Source organism: Notechis scutatus, chromosome Z (assembly GCF_049901735.1).
Source record: "Notechis scutatus isolate UNSWTSFEM ecotype Mainland chromosome Z, rNotScu1.2, whole genome shotgun sequence".
In the NCBI taxonomy this organism is placed as follows: Eukaryota; Metazoa; Chordata; class Lepidosauria; order Squamata; family Elapidae; genus Notechis; species Notechis scutatus.
The window spans coordinates 134,103,269-134,116,329 of record NC_142025.1 but is presented as its reverse complement, the minus strand read 5'-3'; the positions used below and the strand labels follow the sequence as shown (position 1 = coordinate 134,116,329).

Sequence of the window (13,061 nt, the reverse complement as noted above, 5' to 3'; positions counted from 1 at the left end):
GGCTGCATCCTGCCCATACCCTTTTATCTTTCTTGGCGATTTCAATCTACCTCATATTGACTGGACCCTAAATGATTGTACAACTGAAATCATACACACAACCTTCTACAATGCTATTACAAATCTGGGACTGGAACAACTAGTAACCAACAACACTAGACTAAACAACTGCCTCGATCTCATCTTCTGCAATAGTTTGAATTTAATTTACGGAATACAAACTAAAGAACCCTTTTCCAGCAGTGACCACAATATGATTGACTTTTGTCTCAACATACGCCCACACAAAAATCACCACAATGATGTAATCCCCAATTGTAACTTCAAAAAGGCAACTATGATCTTATAGACAACGATCTCTCATCCCTTGATTGGCAATCTCTATTCACTGGATGCAATACTGTTGAAGACCATTACAACATATTTTTACTTGAAGTCAAAAGAGTCATCAAACTATATGTACCAACAACAACTCCCAAAACAAAACAAAAAGCAGATTACCCATAACAATAAGGAAACTTCAATCCAAAAAGAGATCACTCTGGCGGAAAAACAAATCTGGTCACGTTGCCAATTTCAAAAGCCGATACAAAAATTTATGCCACCAGATAAAGACCGAATGCATCAATTATCACATTAAACAAGAGGAAAACCTTCTAAGCACCAATTCCACCCGTGCTTTTTACAATTTTGTAAACAACAAACTAAAAGACTCAAGGTCTATCCCACCCTTGATAGGACCTGATGGTAAAGACTGCAACGACGACACCATTAAAGCCAACATCTTTAACACATTCTTCGGCTCAGTATTTGTAAACAGCAATGGATCATGCCCAGTATTTCCTAGCCGTACCACAGATAACAATAATGATCTAATACATATCAATTTTACAGAAGACAATGTTGAAAAAGCACTACGCAATCTAAAACCATCTCTATCTATTGGACCGGATGGAATATGTGCCTACTACTTAAAAAAGCTATCCACTGCCATAGCCAAACCTCTAAGCATAATCTTTGAAAAATCTTTCAGGACCAGCTCCTTGCCTAACCTATGGTCACAAGCCACAGTCATCCCCATCTTCAAAAAGGGAGACCCAAGCCTAGTTGAAAATTACAGACCAATCTCCTTATGCTGCGTCACCTGTAAAGTCATGGAATCAATTATTAACTAATCCATCATCCTCCACTTAGAGACAAACAACCTACTCTCCAATAAACAATTTGGTTTCAGAAAAAAACGATCCTGTAATCTGCAACTCTTACACTGCAAAAACATATGGACGACACAACTCGACCAGGGCAAAGCAATAGACGCAATCTACATAGACTTCTGTAAAGCCTTTGATTCAGTGGTACACGACAAACTACTCCTAAAAATAAAATCCTATGGTATCTCTGGACAACTGAATAACTGGATAGAAGCATTCCTGGCAAACAGACAACAAATGGTCAAAATTGGGAGCGTCCTATCAAATTCTGTACCTGTCAATAGTGGTGTCCCCAAGGCAGTGTTCTAGGACCAACTCTCTTCATACTCTACATAAATGACCTCTGTGATCATATTAAGAGCAATTGCGTTCTTTTCGCTGATGATGTAAAGCTGTTCAATACCACAGACAATACTGCTACCCTACAAAAAGATCTTGACTATGTATCAGAATGGTCAAACAAATGGCAACTTCAAATCTCAACAAATAAATGCTCTTTCTTACATATTGGCAAAAAAAATCAGAAAATAAAATACAAGCTGAATAGTCAAGATCTTGTTGATGACCCAAGCTCTGTAAAGGACCTTGGAATACTCACCTCTAATGATCTAAGTGCTAGAGCCCACTGCAACTACATAGCCAAAAAGGCATTAAGAGTTGTTAACCTAATCCTACGTAGCTTTTTCTCTGGTAATATCACACTACTAACCAGAGCATACAAAACATTTGCTAGACCAATACTCGAATACAGTTCATCAGTCTGGAACCCACATTACGTATCTGATATTAGCACAATTGAGAATGTCCAGAAATATTTCACAAGAAGAGTTCTCCACTCCTCTACTCGTTGTAGAATACCTTATGCCACCAGACTTGAAATTCTAGAACTAGAAAACCTTGAATTACGCCGTCTTCGGTCTGACTTAAGCATGGTATATAAAATCATACATTGCAATGTCCTACCTGTCAATGAATACTTCAGCTTCAACCATAACAACACAAGAGCACACAATAGATACAAACTCAAAGTTAACCGCACCAAACTTGATTGCAGGAAATACGACTTCAGCAATAGAGTGGTCAATGTCTGGAATACTCTACCTGACTCTGTAGTCTCTTCCCAAACCCCAAAAACTTTAACCTTAGACTGTCTACTATTGACCTCACCCCTTTCCTAAGAGGTCTGTAGGGGCGTGCATAAGCGCACCAACGTGCCTACCGTCCCTGTCCTATTGTTTCTCTTATTCTTCTTTTATTTTTCTTATATGTACCCATTTCATGTATTCACAACTATGTATACACTTATACCTATTATCTTGTAAACAATTGGCAAATCAAATAAATAAATAAATAAAATAAATAAATAATGTGTTTCCTCTCTTTCTCTCTGATCAACTTACTCATCTTGGCACACTAGTATTTTTCTTACATTTTTCTCTGGTGGCATACTATCATTTTTCCAATTCTGTGCATAAGTTATTCTTGCTGCTGTTAATAAATGTAGCATTAAATTTTCTTATATTTTCCCGTTATTATACCTAATGGAAAGGTCTCCGGTCTTAATTCAATTTGCTGTTTAATTATTTCTTCTATCCATTTTTTTGTCCTTAGCCAATATTTTCTCGCTACAGGGCATGTCCACCATGCATGGTAATATGTTCCTTGCTTTTGTTAGCATTTTCAACATTTGCACGATCTGTTTGGGAACATTTTTGCTAATCTAGCAGGTGGTAAGTGACGGTGCCTGAGCTCTCGATGTCAATATACAAAATAGCAGAAGATTGAGTTTTTTTTTTCTTTTGTGAAATATACTAAACTCTGAATAATTTCACATGCTGGGCTTGCATAGTATACTGTGGTGTTAGAAAAGACGAACATACTTAACATGTTGCATGGATGCAGCAAAATTTTCAGGACATACTAAATCATGTTATATGAAAAAAAAAAAACCAGTGTGTTGCTGTTGAGGACCATGCAAACTCCAAAAAATTTGGTTCATTCAATAAACTCTTGTTTAAACATATCACAGACAAGAATGGGAAGTTAAAATGTAGACAATGCACACCTGGTAGATTTTTGTATTCATGTTACCAGGTGGCACTGAACTTTTATCAAAATACTTGTAATATAGGAATAATTCATAAACAGTATTCTTTCTAGGGCAAATGTTCTAATATAAAGAGCATTGTTATCTTCCCTTTTTCACAAGCTAATACTATAGACAGATAATTACTGATTTCTATATGAGGGGTCCTTGGTGCTCTGAGCTTGCTTGTTTATTTGCAGAGGTTTCATTACTCTAACTAGGTAACATCAACATTTCCAGTTGTTTTTATATTTTTGAAGGGGAGCAGACATGTTCCTGAAGCTTGTGAAACTTATGTCTTTCCCTGACAATCTAGCATAATTTTGTCTACCGTACAGCACCACCCTGTAGGTTTATCCTTAGGGTGCATTTTCCTGCATATTTTCTTAAGAGGATTGTACTTTCATCCTCCAAGTTTAATTTTATCAACATGAAAGTTTCCCCATTTCTTTATGAATTTATAGCAAATTCAAAAGCATTATCTATTTCTTTTGTTCTAGCGCATCATTTATTTGCAAATTGTCTGTTGAACTTAATTGTGCTCTCATTTTAAACATTTTCTTTTAGGAAACTTTGAAGTTACATATACTATATACTATTATACACTTTTAAATCTCATTCTTATACAAATATAACTGAAAAATAACCAGTGCTCCCATCTTACCAAGGGAAAACCAACTGAACAAGTCCAAATGTAATCCAAATTGGATCTCTTCACTTTAATAGTTCATACATTTGCCCCATTTTGCAATGTTATACAAGGTTATGTAAAAAATACATTATGCAGAATGTTATACCAAAATGTTCTCTTTAATTTATATTGTGTTTTAATAAAATGTTTAATACCATATTTTCTTTTAAATTTCTTTTTTAATACAGAAAAGGCATTGGAGAGAAAGAAATTACAGGCACAGTGGGAATAATTTTCTAATTACACTGAATAAAAATAAAGCACCCTCAAGGAATGCAACATATAATTCAAGTCCTTGCATTCAAGCACACTTCCTCACTAACATTGGGGCGGCGGGAGTATAAAATTGCTAGCAGAAAAATCCAATTGAGGGTTTGGAGCAGGACAATAGCTAGGGAAAGGGTTTAAGCAATACCTTCCAAAACTATGAGGTAAAAAAGGTGGTAGGGGCTCAGGATGTGAGAATATCTTTTGGAGAAAATGGGAAAGCAGAGACAGCTCAATTCGGCAATTCTTCCAATCATAGTAACACTGTAGAGAAAATGGAACAAAGATAACCACAACAGCAGCCAAAATGGATTAAAGATAACCACAACAGCAGCAAAAAGGGGGATTGATACACTAACAATAGCACCTGCTAACAGCTCAGAAAACACCGAAAATATTTTCAAGCAAGGAGAGGTAAAACTATAGAAGTGCATCATGCTTATCTTCCCTCTTTCAGTTTAGAAATTGATAATTTCTGTTGGTTACAGTGATTTGGCTCTAACTGAAGCAACTCCTCTCCCTTAGGTTACTGTCATCTGACCTACTATTAACTATTGGATGGTTATCCTTAACACCAAATCAGCCTAACCAGCAAAGTTGGCAACATACTGCTGCTGAAAGAGATATTTTTGCAAACTTTACCATCTTATATCATTTGTTTGATGTACCCCAAATGACAGTTTATTTTAAAACTGTTTGGCTTTATATTTTATGTGCAAGGCTATAATTACCATCTGTTAATAAACCAACAAGGCTAGGTGTTTCAAGTTAACCTGTGCAATTACAACTAGTTTATCCATGATGTTATTTATTGTGGGATGGGTCATATGTATGTCAACTCCACCTTTGCCATTGTTTCTCCTCTGGCCAAACTCTCAGGTGGAAGGGGGGAGAATGAAAGCAATCCTGTAGCTGTGGGGAAGCCTTTAAAGAGGGAAGCATAGATAGGCAGATCTATAGTCAAGTAATAATCATAGGAAACTACTCCCAGACCCTTTTTGTAAAGATACACTGTGAAAAGGTGGGTTCATTCAGTATTTAAACCTAGGAAAATGTGGGAGGTGGTTGTGCATCATGGTAGAAAACTCCATGAAACACTGAGTTTGGTGAGTAATGGATGGGATTGGAGAGGGCAGAAGGTACAGAGAAAGAGCTCAAAGGACTGGCAAAATAGGTTCTAGCAGTAGCACCAGGAGAGGATTCATCGCTTGTAGCATTCAGCAACTGGCAGAAGATGCTTGGGTGGCGTAGCAGGAGAGGGGACGGAGTTGCCAGCAGCTGACGCAGGAGAGTCTGTTTTCGTCTTGAAGCGGTAAGTGATGGGCAGTAGAAGCTTGCTTTTCTTGAGGGCCTGGACTTTCTTGAGTGTCTCGTCATCTAGTGCCATGAAACATCGTCGGGAATATTCAAGCAGACGCTCCTTAGATGGGTCAAACTCACCCACTTCAGCCAATTTTTCAGGAGCAACAATAAGGAGCTCTGCTATGGGGGTGGTCAACGCCACAGTGTTACGGTCCACCCGATGATGTTCAAAGGCCCGACTCATGCTTTGCATCTTCTGAAAAGTGTACAGGATCTTTTTATACCGGCAGAGGACTCCATCCACATCCTTGACTTTATGGTGAGTTTGAGTTCAGGTGGACAATACCATGGAGGACAGAGACAAACAGCAGTGTAATTGAACAGCAAAATGCAGAAAGAGAAGACCAGCACGTCACAAACACCAGACATGAAAGCCGAGATAAAAGAAATTTTAAAAATTGCCATTAAGGCAAGAAAGCAACAAGTTAGGATGGAGAAGCAGAAAAGGACATGATGTGGAAGGGTTACAATAGGCCATATACCTCATCAGGACAGGCAAGGCAAAGGGCAGAAAATAAATCACAGATCAGGTTAAAATATATATATACATTTTAGTTGAAAACATCAATAGATGTGAAAAGACGACGGACAGAGAAGATACATTGCAAAAAGAAGGAAAGAAAAGTCAAACAGGAGGCATATATCACAATTGTCAAGATCAGAAATAGTAAGAAATAAGATGGTGAGTAGTTTAGGAATGGATCAAAAAAAGAGGGAAGGGCAAGATGAGGGGAGGGAGAGAAAGGAGAACAGGTTATATCAGTTTATAACGACTTGAGACTTTGATGTGAGAAGATTTGAATAAACTAAATCAAAATTCCATGTTTCTATAAATCTTAAGATATCTGTTACAAACATTTTAATGAAAGTTCCCACAATACTTGGCACTGCCCATACTGGTTGAGACTGAAGAATGTAAAATGTCTGAGATGCTCAGTTGTCTATGCTTGCAATACTGTAGGGATCTTTGTTTTTCACAGTCTAGGTTCTCCTTCCTCCTTCTTACTTTCTTTCCTCAAAATAAAAAATACCTATACTATAATATCATAAATCTCTGTTATAATGTGATAAAGGTTCAGCTGAATCAAATCAAAATTGCCTATTTCAGGATTTTGTTCCCATAGCAGCTAATGAGATGCTTCCAAAAAGCCAAAAATAGGAGAATGCTAATCCACACACCTATACATACATATTACCTAGCAACTGATAGTCAGGTGCTTAGCTGCATTTCTCCTGTATATGTTTTCTTTTCTAGTATCACTGCCACTGTAGTAGAAAAGCATCTCCCAATGTTAAGTATTATTCAAAAATAGTAAAAGCTAAGGGGATATTCAAGAATAATCCTATTTCATGTCAAGGTTACAAACATGTTCTTCTGAGGTTTCCAATCTTTATTTGCAATCATACATAGGGATGTATTTAATGTATTAATAAAAAAATGATTAAAACTCTGCCAATTGTGGGGAAAAGAAGAGGGTGGAGTATTAAGTGTGTTGAGTCATTTACAGAATAAAAGGGGAATAACAACAGTCTTGTCTACTAGATCTATGGCTAAATGAGAGCTCTAATCATGTTTGTTCTTAAATCTAGTAAGAAAAATATGCTTGAAGAAATTTAAAGCATTTAAACTTAAGAACTTCTTTATTGTAGCAAAGAGACAGCAGCAGAAACCTGTCTGAAATATTGAGGAATTAATTCCATTTAGTTTTTTGCTTTTAATTCAAACTGATTGCAAATACAGTACATTTAAATTTAATTTCAAATTTGTTTATTTTTCCTCTTCCCTCTTCCTATCCCTTTTGTGCTAGATTTTTTTAGATTGTAATGGTGATAATAATTTTATCTTCTACTGGCTTTATATAAATCCTGGATGCTCTTTTGACCATTTACTTCTTACTTATATAAATAAATAACAAGAGAATAATGAATGAAGACTGTTAAGGAATTAATTTTCTATTAGGAAAAAGACCCACTTTTTATGGAACTGAAAATGAAAGTAATTTTATTTAGTGACACTGGTTAAATGTCCACTTTAAAAAAATAGATTGGACAGGGGTAATGCTAAGGGCTAAGTCATGGAGAAAATAATCAATTTATTTTGATTGTTAGGATATACTAAAAAAAACATTAAAAACATTTTTATGAATCCAGCCCAAATGAAAGAGTTGTGTTCCCCTTCTAGTTCCAAGTAATTTTTTGAGATCAAATTGGAAGTGCTAAATAGCCTACAAATTATTATTTTATTATACGGGTAATCCTCAAATTACAACCACAACTGGGACCAGAGTTTCTGTTGCTAAGAAAGGTTATTCTTAATGTATGTCACACCTGATTTTATGACCTTTTTCACCATGGTTGCTAAGCGGACCACTGTGGTTGTTAAGTGAATCGCACAGTCATTAAGCAAATCCAGTTTCTCCCATTGACTTTGCTTGTCAGAAGCTGGCTGGCAAGATTGCAAATGGCGATAACATAACCCCAGGTCATTGCAACTGTTGTAAATATACCAGTTGCCAAGTGCCTGAATTTTGATCATGTGACAATTGGGATGCTACATGCTATGACGGTTATAAGTATGAGACCGATCGTATGTCATCACTTCAAATGGTCCCTAAATGAATGGTTGCAAGTTGAGGACTATCTGTACAGTAGAATAACATTAATGATAATACTATAACTCAGTGTTGCTCAGTCTTTGTGTGCTGGCTGGGGGAATTCTGTGAATTCACACACATGCATCTTAAAATTGATAAGGTTGAGAGACAATACTATAACTTTTGATGCAGGGCTCTCCAAACCTTTGAAGCCTCAGTACTTACCTCTCTGCCTCTCCCGGATTTTAGGCTTGGCAAAGCCTCGGCGGTTCAACCCTGCTATGAGCTTCTTGTGTTCCACAGAACCTCCTTCTTCAGGACTAGTGGTCATCCAGGAGGCCATGCTGTCATCATCTGTCACATCTCCATTTCGGCTCTCCAATATTTCGGCTCTCCGGGGCATTTTTTTTTTGCAGCAGTGATCATCTAGGTTGGAGGAGAGAAAGGCTAAGTGAATCACACCTGGCCAGGGAGATGGGAAGCTCAAGGGCACTCTCCTGGGTTACCCAGCTCAATTTCCTCCAAATCACAAAAGTGTGATACCATATATCACATTTTTACTTTAATAAGGATAATAATCAGCCTATGGATCTTTGTGCGCAGTTAAATTCAACGCCTATCAATCCCAACCAGAATAGCTCCTGATTGGACTACAATGCATATTATCCCCACTTTCTAGAGCAGTTTTTTTCAATTTGAAGATGTATGGACTTCAATATCTAGATATCCACAGCCAGTCTCAAAATTCTGAATGTGCCCTCAAGTCAAAAGAGTCTACTTCAATGGTTGATCCTTATCTTAAATTGTTCCTCCGTTTCTCTTAAGAGCCGAAATGCCTTGGCGCTCATTCTCCACTCATCTCACCCCCATATATTTCTAGATTATTATTATTTCCAATAAAGTGTTTTGAGCAAAACCACTCCATTAGCCTCCAGAATGTTTACCAGCATCCAGGCGGGCTGAAGAGATGAATTTGTCTAGCTGGCAGCGCAAGAAATCTCGTTCTTCTTCCAGATCTTCAATTCTCTTCTGCAGCCAAGAGTTCCTTTCCAATGCCATATGTAACTGGGTCTTCATACTGGTCACCAGAGTCAATGAAGGAGCCGGCCTCTCTGAAATATCCAAGACACAACAAGAAGCAGTTCCTAGTTCAGCGTATTCTGGGGATATCCAATCATTCTCTTAAAATGCACTGTGAATTAGGCCACCAGGTTTAGCCATGATGTGGCTGATTTGTTTGGGTACAATATGGGGGTTGCTTAAAGTTTGTGAACCCTACTGAATGTTCAATATTTCCTCATAAATGGGATCAAAAAATGTGGTCTGTCCTAAAACTAGAGAGACCTCAAACAAATGAGTCACAATATGCTACTTGTTCATTTATTATTGAGTATAATGATTCAGAGCTGCTTTTCCAAGATATAATGAAATACAGAATTAACATAGACACTCTGCAGATTCCATGACCCTTTCTGGTGGAAAAAAAAAACCCGCTGTTGTAAAATATCAGATAAGAGCAGTGTTTGCCTAATATACTTAATCACAAAATAGCCAAACATGCTGCAAATTTCTACCTAGAAAACCCGTGCTTTGCTAGGAAACTACAGTCTCTCACGCTCGCAAGGTTTATGTAGAACGACCTACCCGCCCCCATTCCCCAGGTTTATAGAAATCTATTAGAGCTATGCATTATTAGTCCTTGGTTAACAACAACTTAACAACTAGCCTTTGGTTAACAACCATTGCTAAGCAATGCGGTCATTAAGCAAGGCATTATATGACCGTGACAGATTTACAACCTCATTTTTGCTAAGGCCATTAAGCAAGTCATCACAGATCGTTAAGCAAGATGTGATCACAATTTGGGATTCTCCACGGACTCTGCTTGTTGGAAGCCGACTATGAAATGAGCAAATAGCAATCACATGACCGCAGGATGCCACCATGGTTATAAAAGGCCAGCAATTGTGAAGTGTATGAATCTCAACCACATGACTATGAGGACACTACAACAGTCAGAAGTGCGAGGACTAGTCCCAAAGTTATTTTTTCAGCATCGTCATAACTTTGGATGGTCACTAAACAAGGCATTGTTACTATCTGTGCTTGGGTTCAGTCTTGGGAAAGAACACCACTTCTTACTGCATTCTAAACACGGTAAGTGCTACACTTGCCCGCTCAGCACTTTCTGGAGACAGAATCCTCTGTGCTGCACAGCCTTGGTCCCAGGATACTTCAATACCCTTTTCTACTGCAGATGGCGACGGTATTATTTTTCTTAGCAATTTTCCAGACTTGCTACAATCGGGGAAGAAACAGAAGAGCACTTTCCGGTTCCCAGTGGCTGAAATGGATTGCCTTGAGGTCCTCTGCCTACATGGCCCAGGACACAGTTAAAGGATGTTTACTTGCTTATAAGGGGAAGGTGACATTGTTTCTTACCATCAAAATTTTCCAGGTTGCTCAGACCATAGTGTAACTGTTGTTGAATCTGTGTCTGGGACTCCATTTGGCATGGCTTGTCCGAAAGTAAGGCTGGTTCACAAGTTTCATTATTCTCTTTCACTGTAAACATAAATATTAGGGGAGGGGAAGAAATATAAGAAACTTGGAATACACAAGGTTCAACATGCTAAGCCATGGTTTAGTTCAACTACAGATAACAGATAATCAGAGTTGGAAGGGACCTTGTAGGTCATCTAGTCCAACTCCCCCAAGCTTGGAGATCCTAATTCCATTTCTGACAAATGGCAGTCCAATCTCTTCTTGAAAGTCTCAAGTCTGAAGACTTTCACTACTAGCTAAATAAAAGAGACAGTTCCACTGGCAAGAAAATAAATACAACTGTGTAATAATAATTCATGTTTATGGGACATGTTGAGTATGAAAGTGGTGGTACTTTATCACTTCTATGTGTTTAGCTCCACAGCGTGATGTTAATCTGAGATTCTACCATAAAAGGAAAGAATTGTCATTATTCAGATGCTATTTCTAAAATCGTTGAATTTAGAAATACTCCTGATCAGAAATCTTTTGATATTCCTTGCCAGATATATGAACTGGGTTCCCCTATGGATGCCCATATCTTTAAAAAAAAAAAGTTTGGGCTGGATTCCTTCATTATGCTAAGTCATAAAACCTCTTTTCCAAGCTATAGGGACCGATTCCTACATGTACTTGTTTGTAGGTTAGGGAATGAGAACCCAGCCATCTGTAGTTTACCATAATGATTATTAAGCAAATCATGGCTCATCATAAGAAGGAATGCAATCAATATTCTTATTAGGAGCTCCATAGGTATCTAATGAGCATACACAGAAGATAGAAATGGGCTTATCTGGATTTGATTTAGAGCAGCATATGAACCCACACGGTGGGTTGGATTCAAATTTTCATCTTGATTTCAGTAAAATGTAAACCTAGCTAACACGTGTCTGCCTCTGTGATTATTCCAGGAATACAAGGACTTTGCCTCAATCCTGGAACAATCCACCTCGTGCCCAGCCAATATACACACCTTGCTTTGCTCCAACTCCACAGCAACCCCTACCTACACCTGCTCGCTGGTGATGATTACTTTCATTCATCGTCCTCTCTCCCCGATGTGTATTTCCAACCTAGAGGACAGGATGGAAGCTATAACTAGGACTATGGATCACACATCCCTCCTTTCTCCATTCCTAGAAACCTCTGGTCTAGATTTTCCTTCCAACTCTTTCAACTCTAAGTCAAGGAGTCTGAAACAAAATTCCACAACCATCAAAGAGCGTCTTTCAGGAAATTCTAAATGGCTGCCTTTCACAACTGCTGGTGTGACATTTTTAAAGATCAGAATGGCATACATGGGAGAGGGAAATGCAGAGACATAGAAATAGCAGCAGTAGTAGAACTTTCATAGAAATAGCACAGAAATAGCAACGGTAAAACTGAAACAAAGAAGCCGATGCTTCCTTCTGAACAGAGAAACTGTTGTCATTCCCTAACAGGATGCACATTCCCCAGTTCCTGCAACTAATGGGAGTTATTAAAATCCAGACTGGAAAATTTGTGGCTTTCCATTTGTTGTTAGGTTATAGTTCCCATCAACCCCAACCAATTTACATGCTGCTGGGGCCACTAAATAGAGAAAAACATCATTTGCAAAGATTGAGTTTTCTGGATGACTTTGGGCCAAGACCAGGAGACAGTTAGTTCTGCCTTAGCCATGAAAGCCAACTGAATGACTTTGGGCCAACCACTCTCTCAGCCAAAACCACCTCACAGGGTTGTGTGTATGTGTATGTATTGTGTTCGTCTGTGAGTCACAGACGAATCTGTCTCACAGACGAACACAACTCACATACGAACACAGTACAGAAGCCTGATGATGGCAGATGAGATTCTGCCAAAACGTTGCTATAACTTTAAAAGCACAACTACAATGACGTGGGAAAATACCCGAACAAAGCTGAATTATATATATATATATATATATATATATATATATATATATATATATATATATATATATATATTTATATATACACATACACACATACACACACACACACACACACACACACACACACACACACATATATATATATATATATATATATATATATATATAGGTTATACAGGGTTTTATATATGTGCGTGTGTGTGTGTATACACACACACACACAAACAAACAAATAAAGCAAGCCTCTCCCATCGCTCCCTCCTCTCAAAAACCTTCTACAATATTTCTGCTTTATTTTTTGTTTGTTCCACCATTCCTTCATTGATCTCAAAGCAGCAAGCACTGTTCACGCATACACAATTTCCATTTTTATTCCTCCGCCACTGTGTGGGAGAGTTTAGACAGTGGT

The 13,061-nt window shown here is 37.9% G+C and overlaps 1 protein-coding gene across 4 annotated transcripts in view; it reads right to left on the bottom strand.

Annotated features, from left to right (window-relative positions):
- Positions 1 to 3,782: 3,782 nt before the first annotated feature.
- Positions 3,783 to 13,061, bottom strand: part of CCDC106 (coiled-coil domain containing 106) — a 49,396-nt gene continuing 40,117 nt past the window's right edge. For all 4 annotated transcript variants that reach the window (XM_087946345.1, XM_087946346.1, XM_087946344.1 and 1 more), the window contains 5 exons: positions 11,729 to 11,828; positions 10,654 to 10,776; positions 9,156 to 9,323; positions 8,437 to 8,637; positions 3,783 to 5,869 (listed from right to left, as the gene is read on the bottom strand). In XM_087946345.1, the coding sequence (XP_087802471.1) occupies positions 5,457 to 5,869; positions 8,437 to 8,637; positions 9,156 to 9,323; positions 10,654 to 10,776; positions 11,729 to 11,798 (975 nt within the window). In that variant the 5' untranslated portion in view covers positions 11,799 to 11,828 and the 3' untranslated portion in view covers positions 3,783 to 5,456. The remainder of the gene's footprint in view (positions 5,870 to 8,436; positions 8,638 to 9,155; positions 9,324 to 10,653; positions 10,777 to 11,728; positions 11,829 to 13,061) is intronic.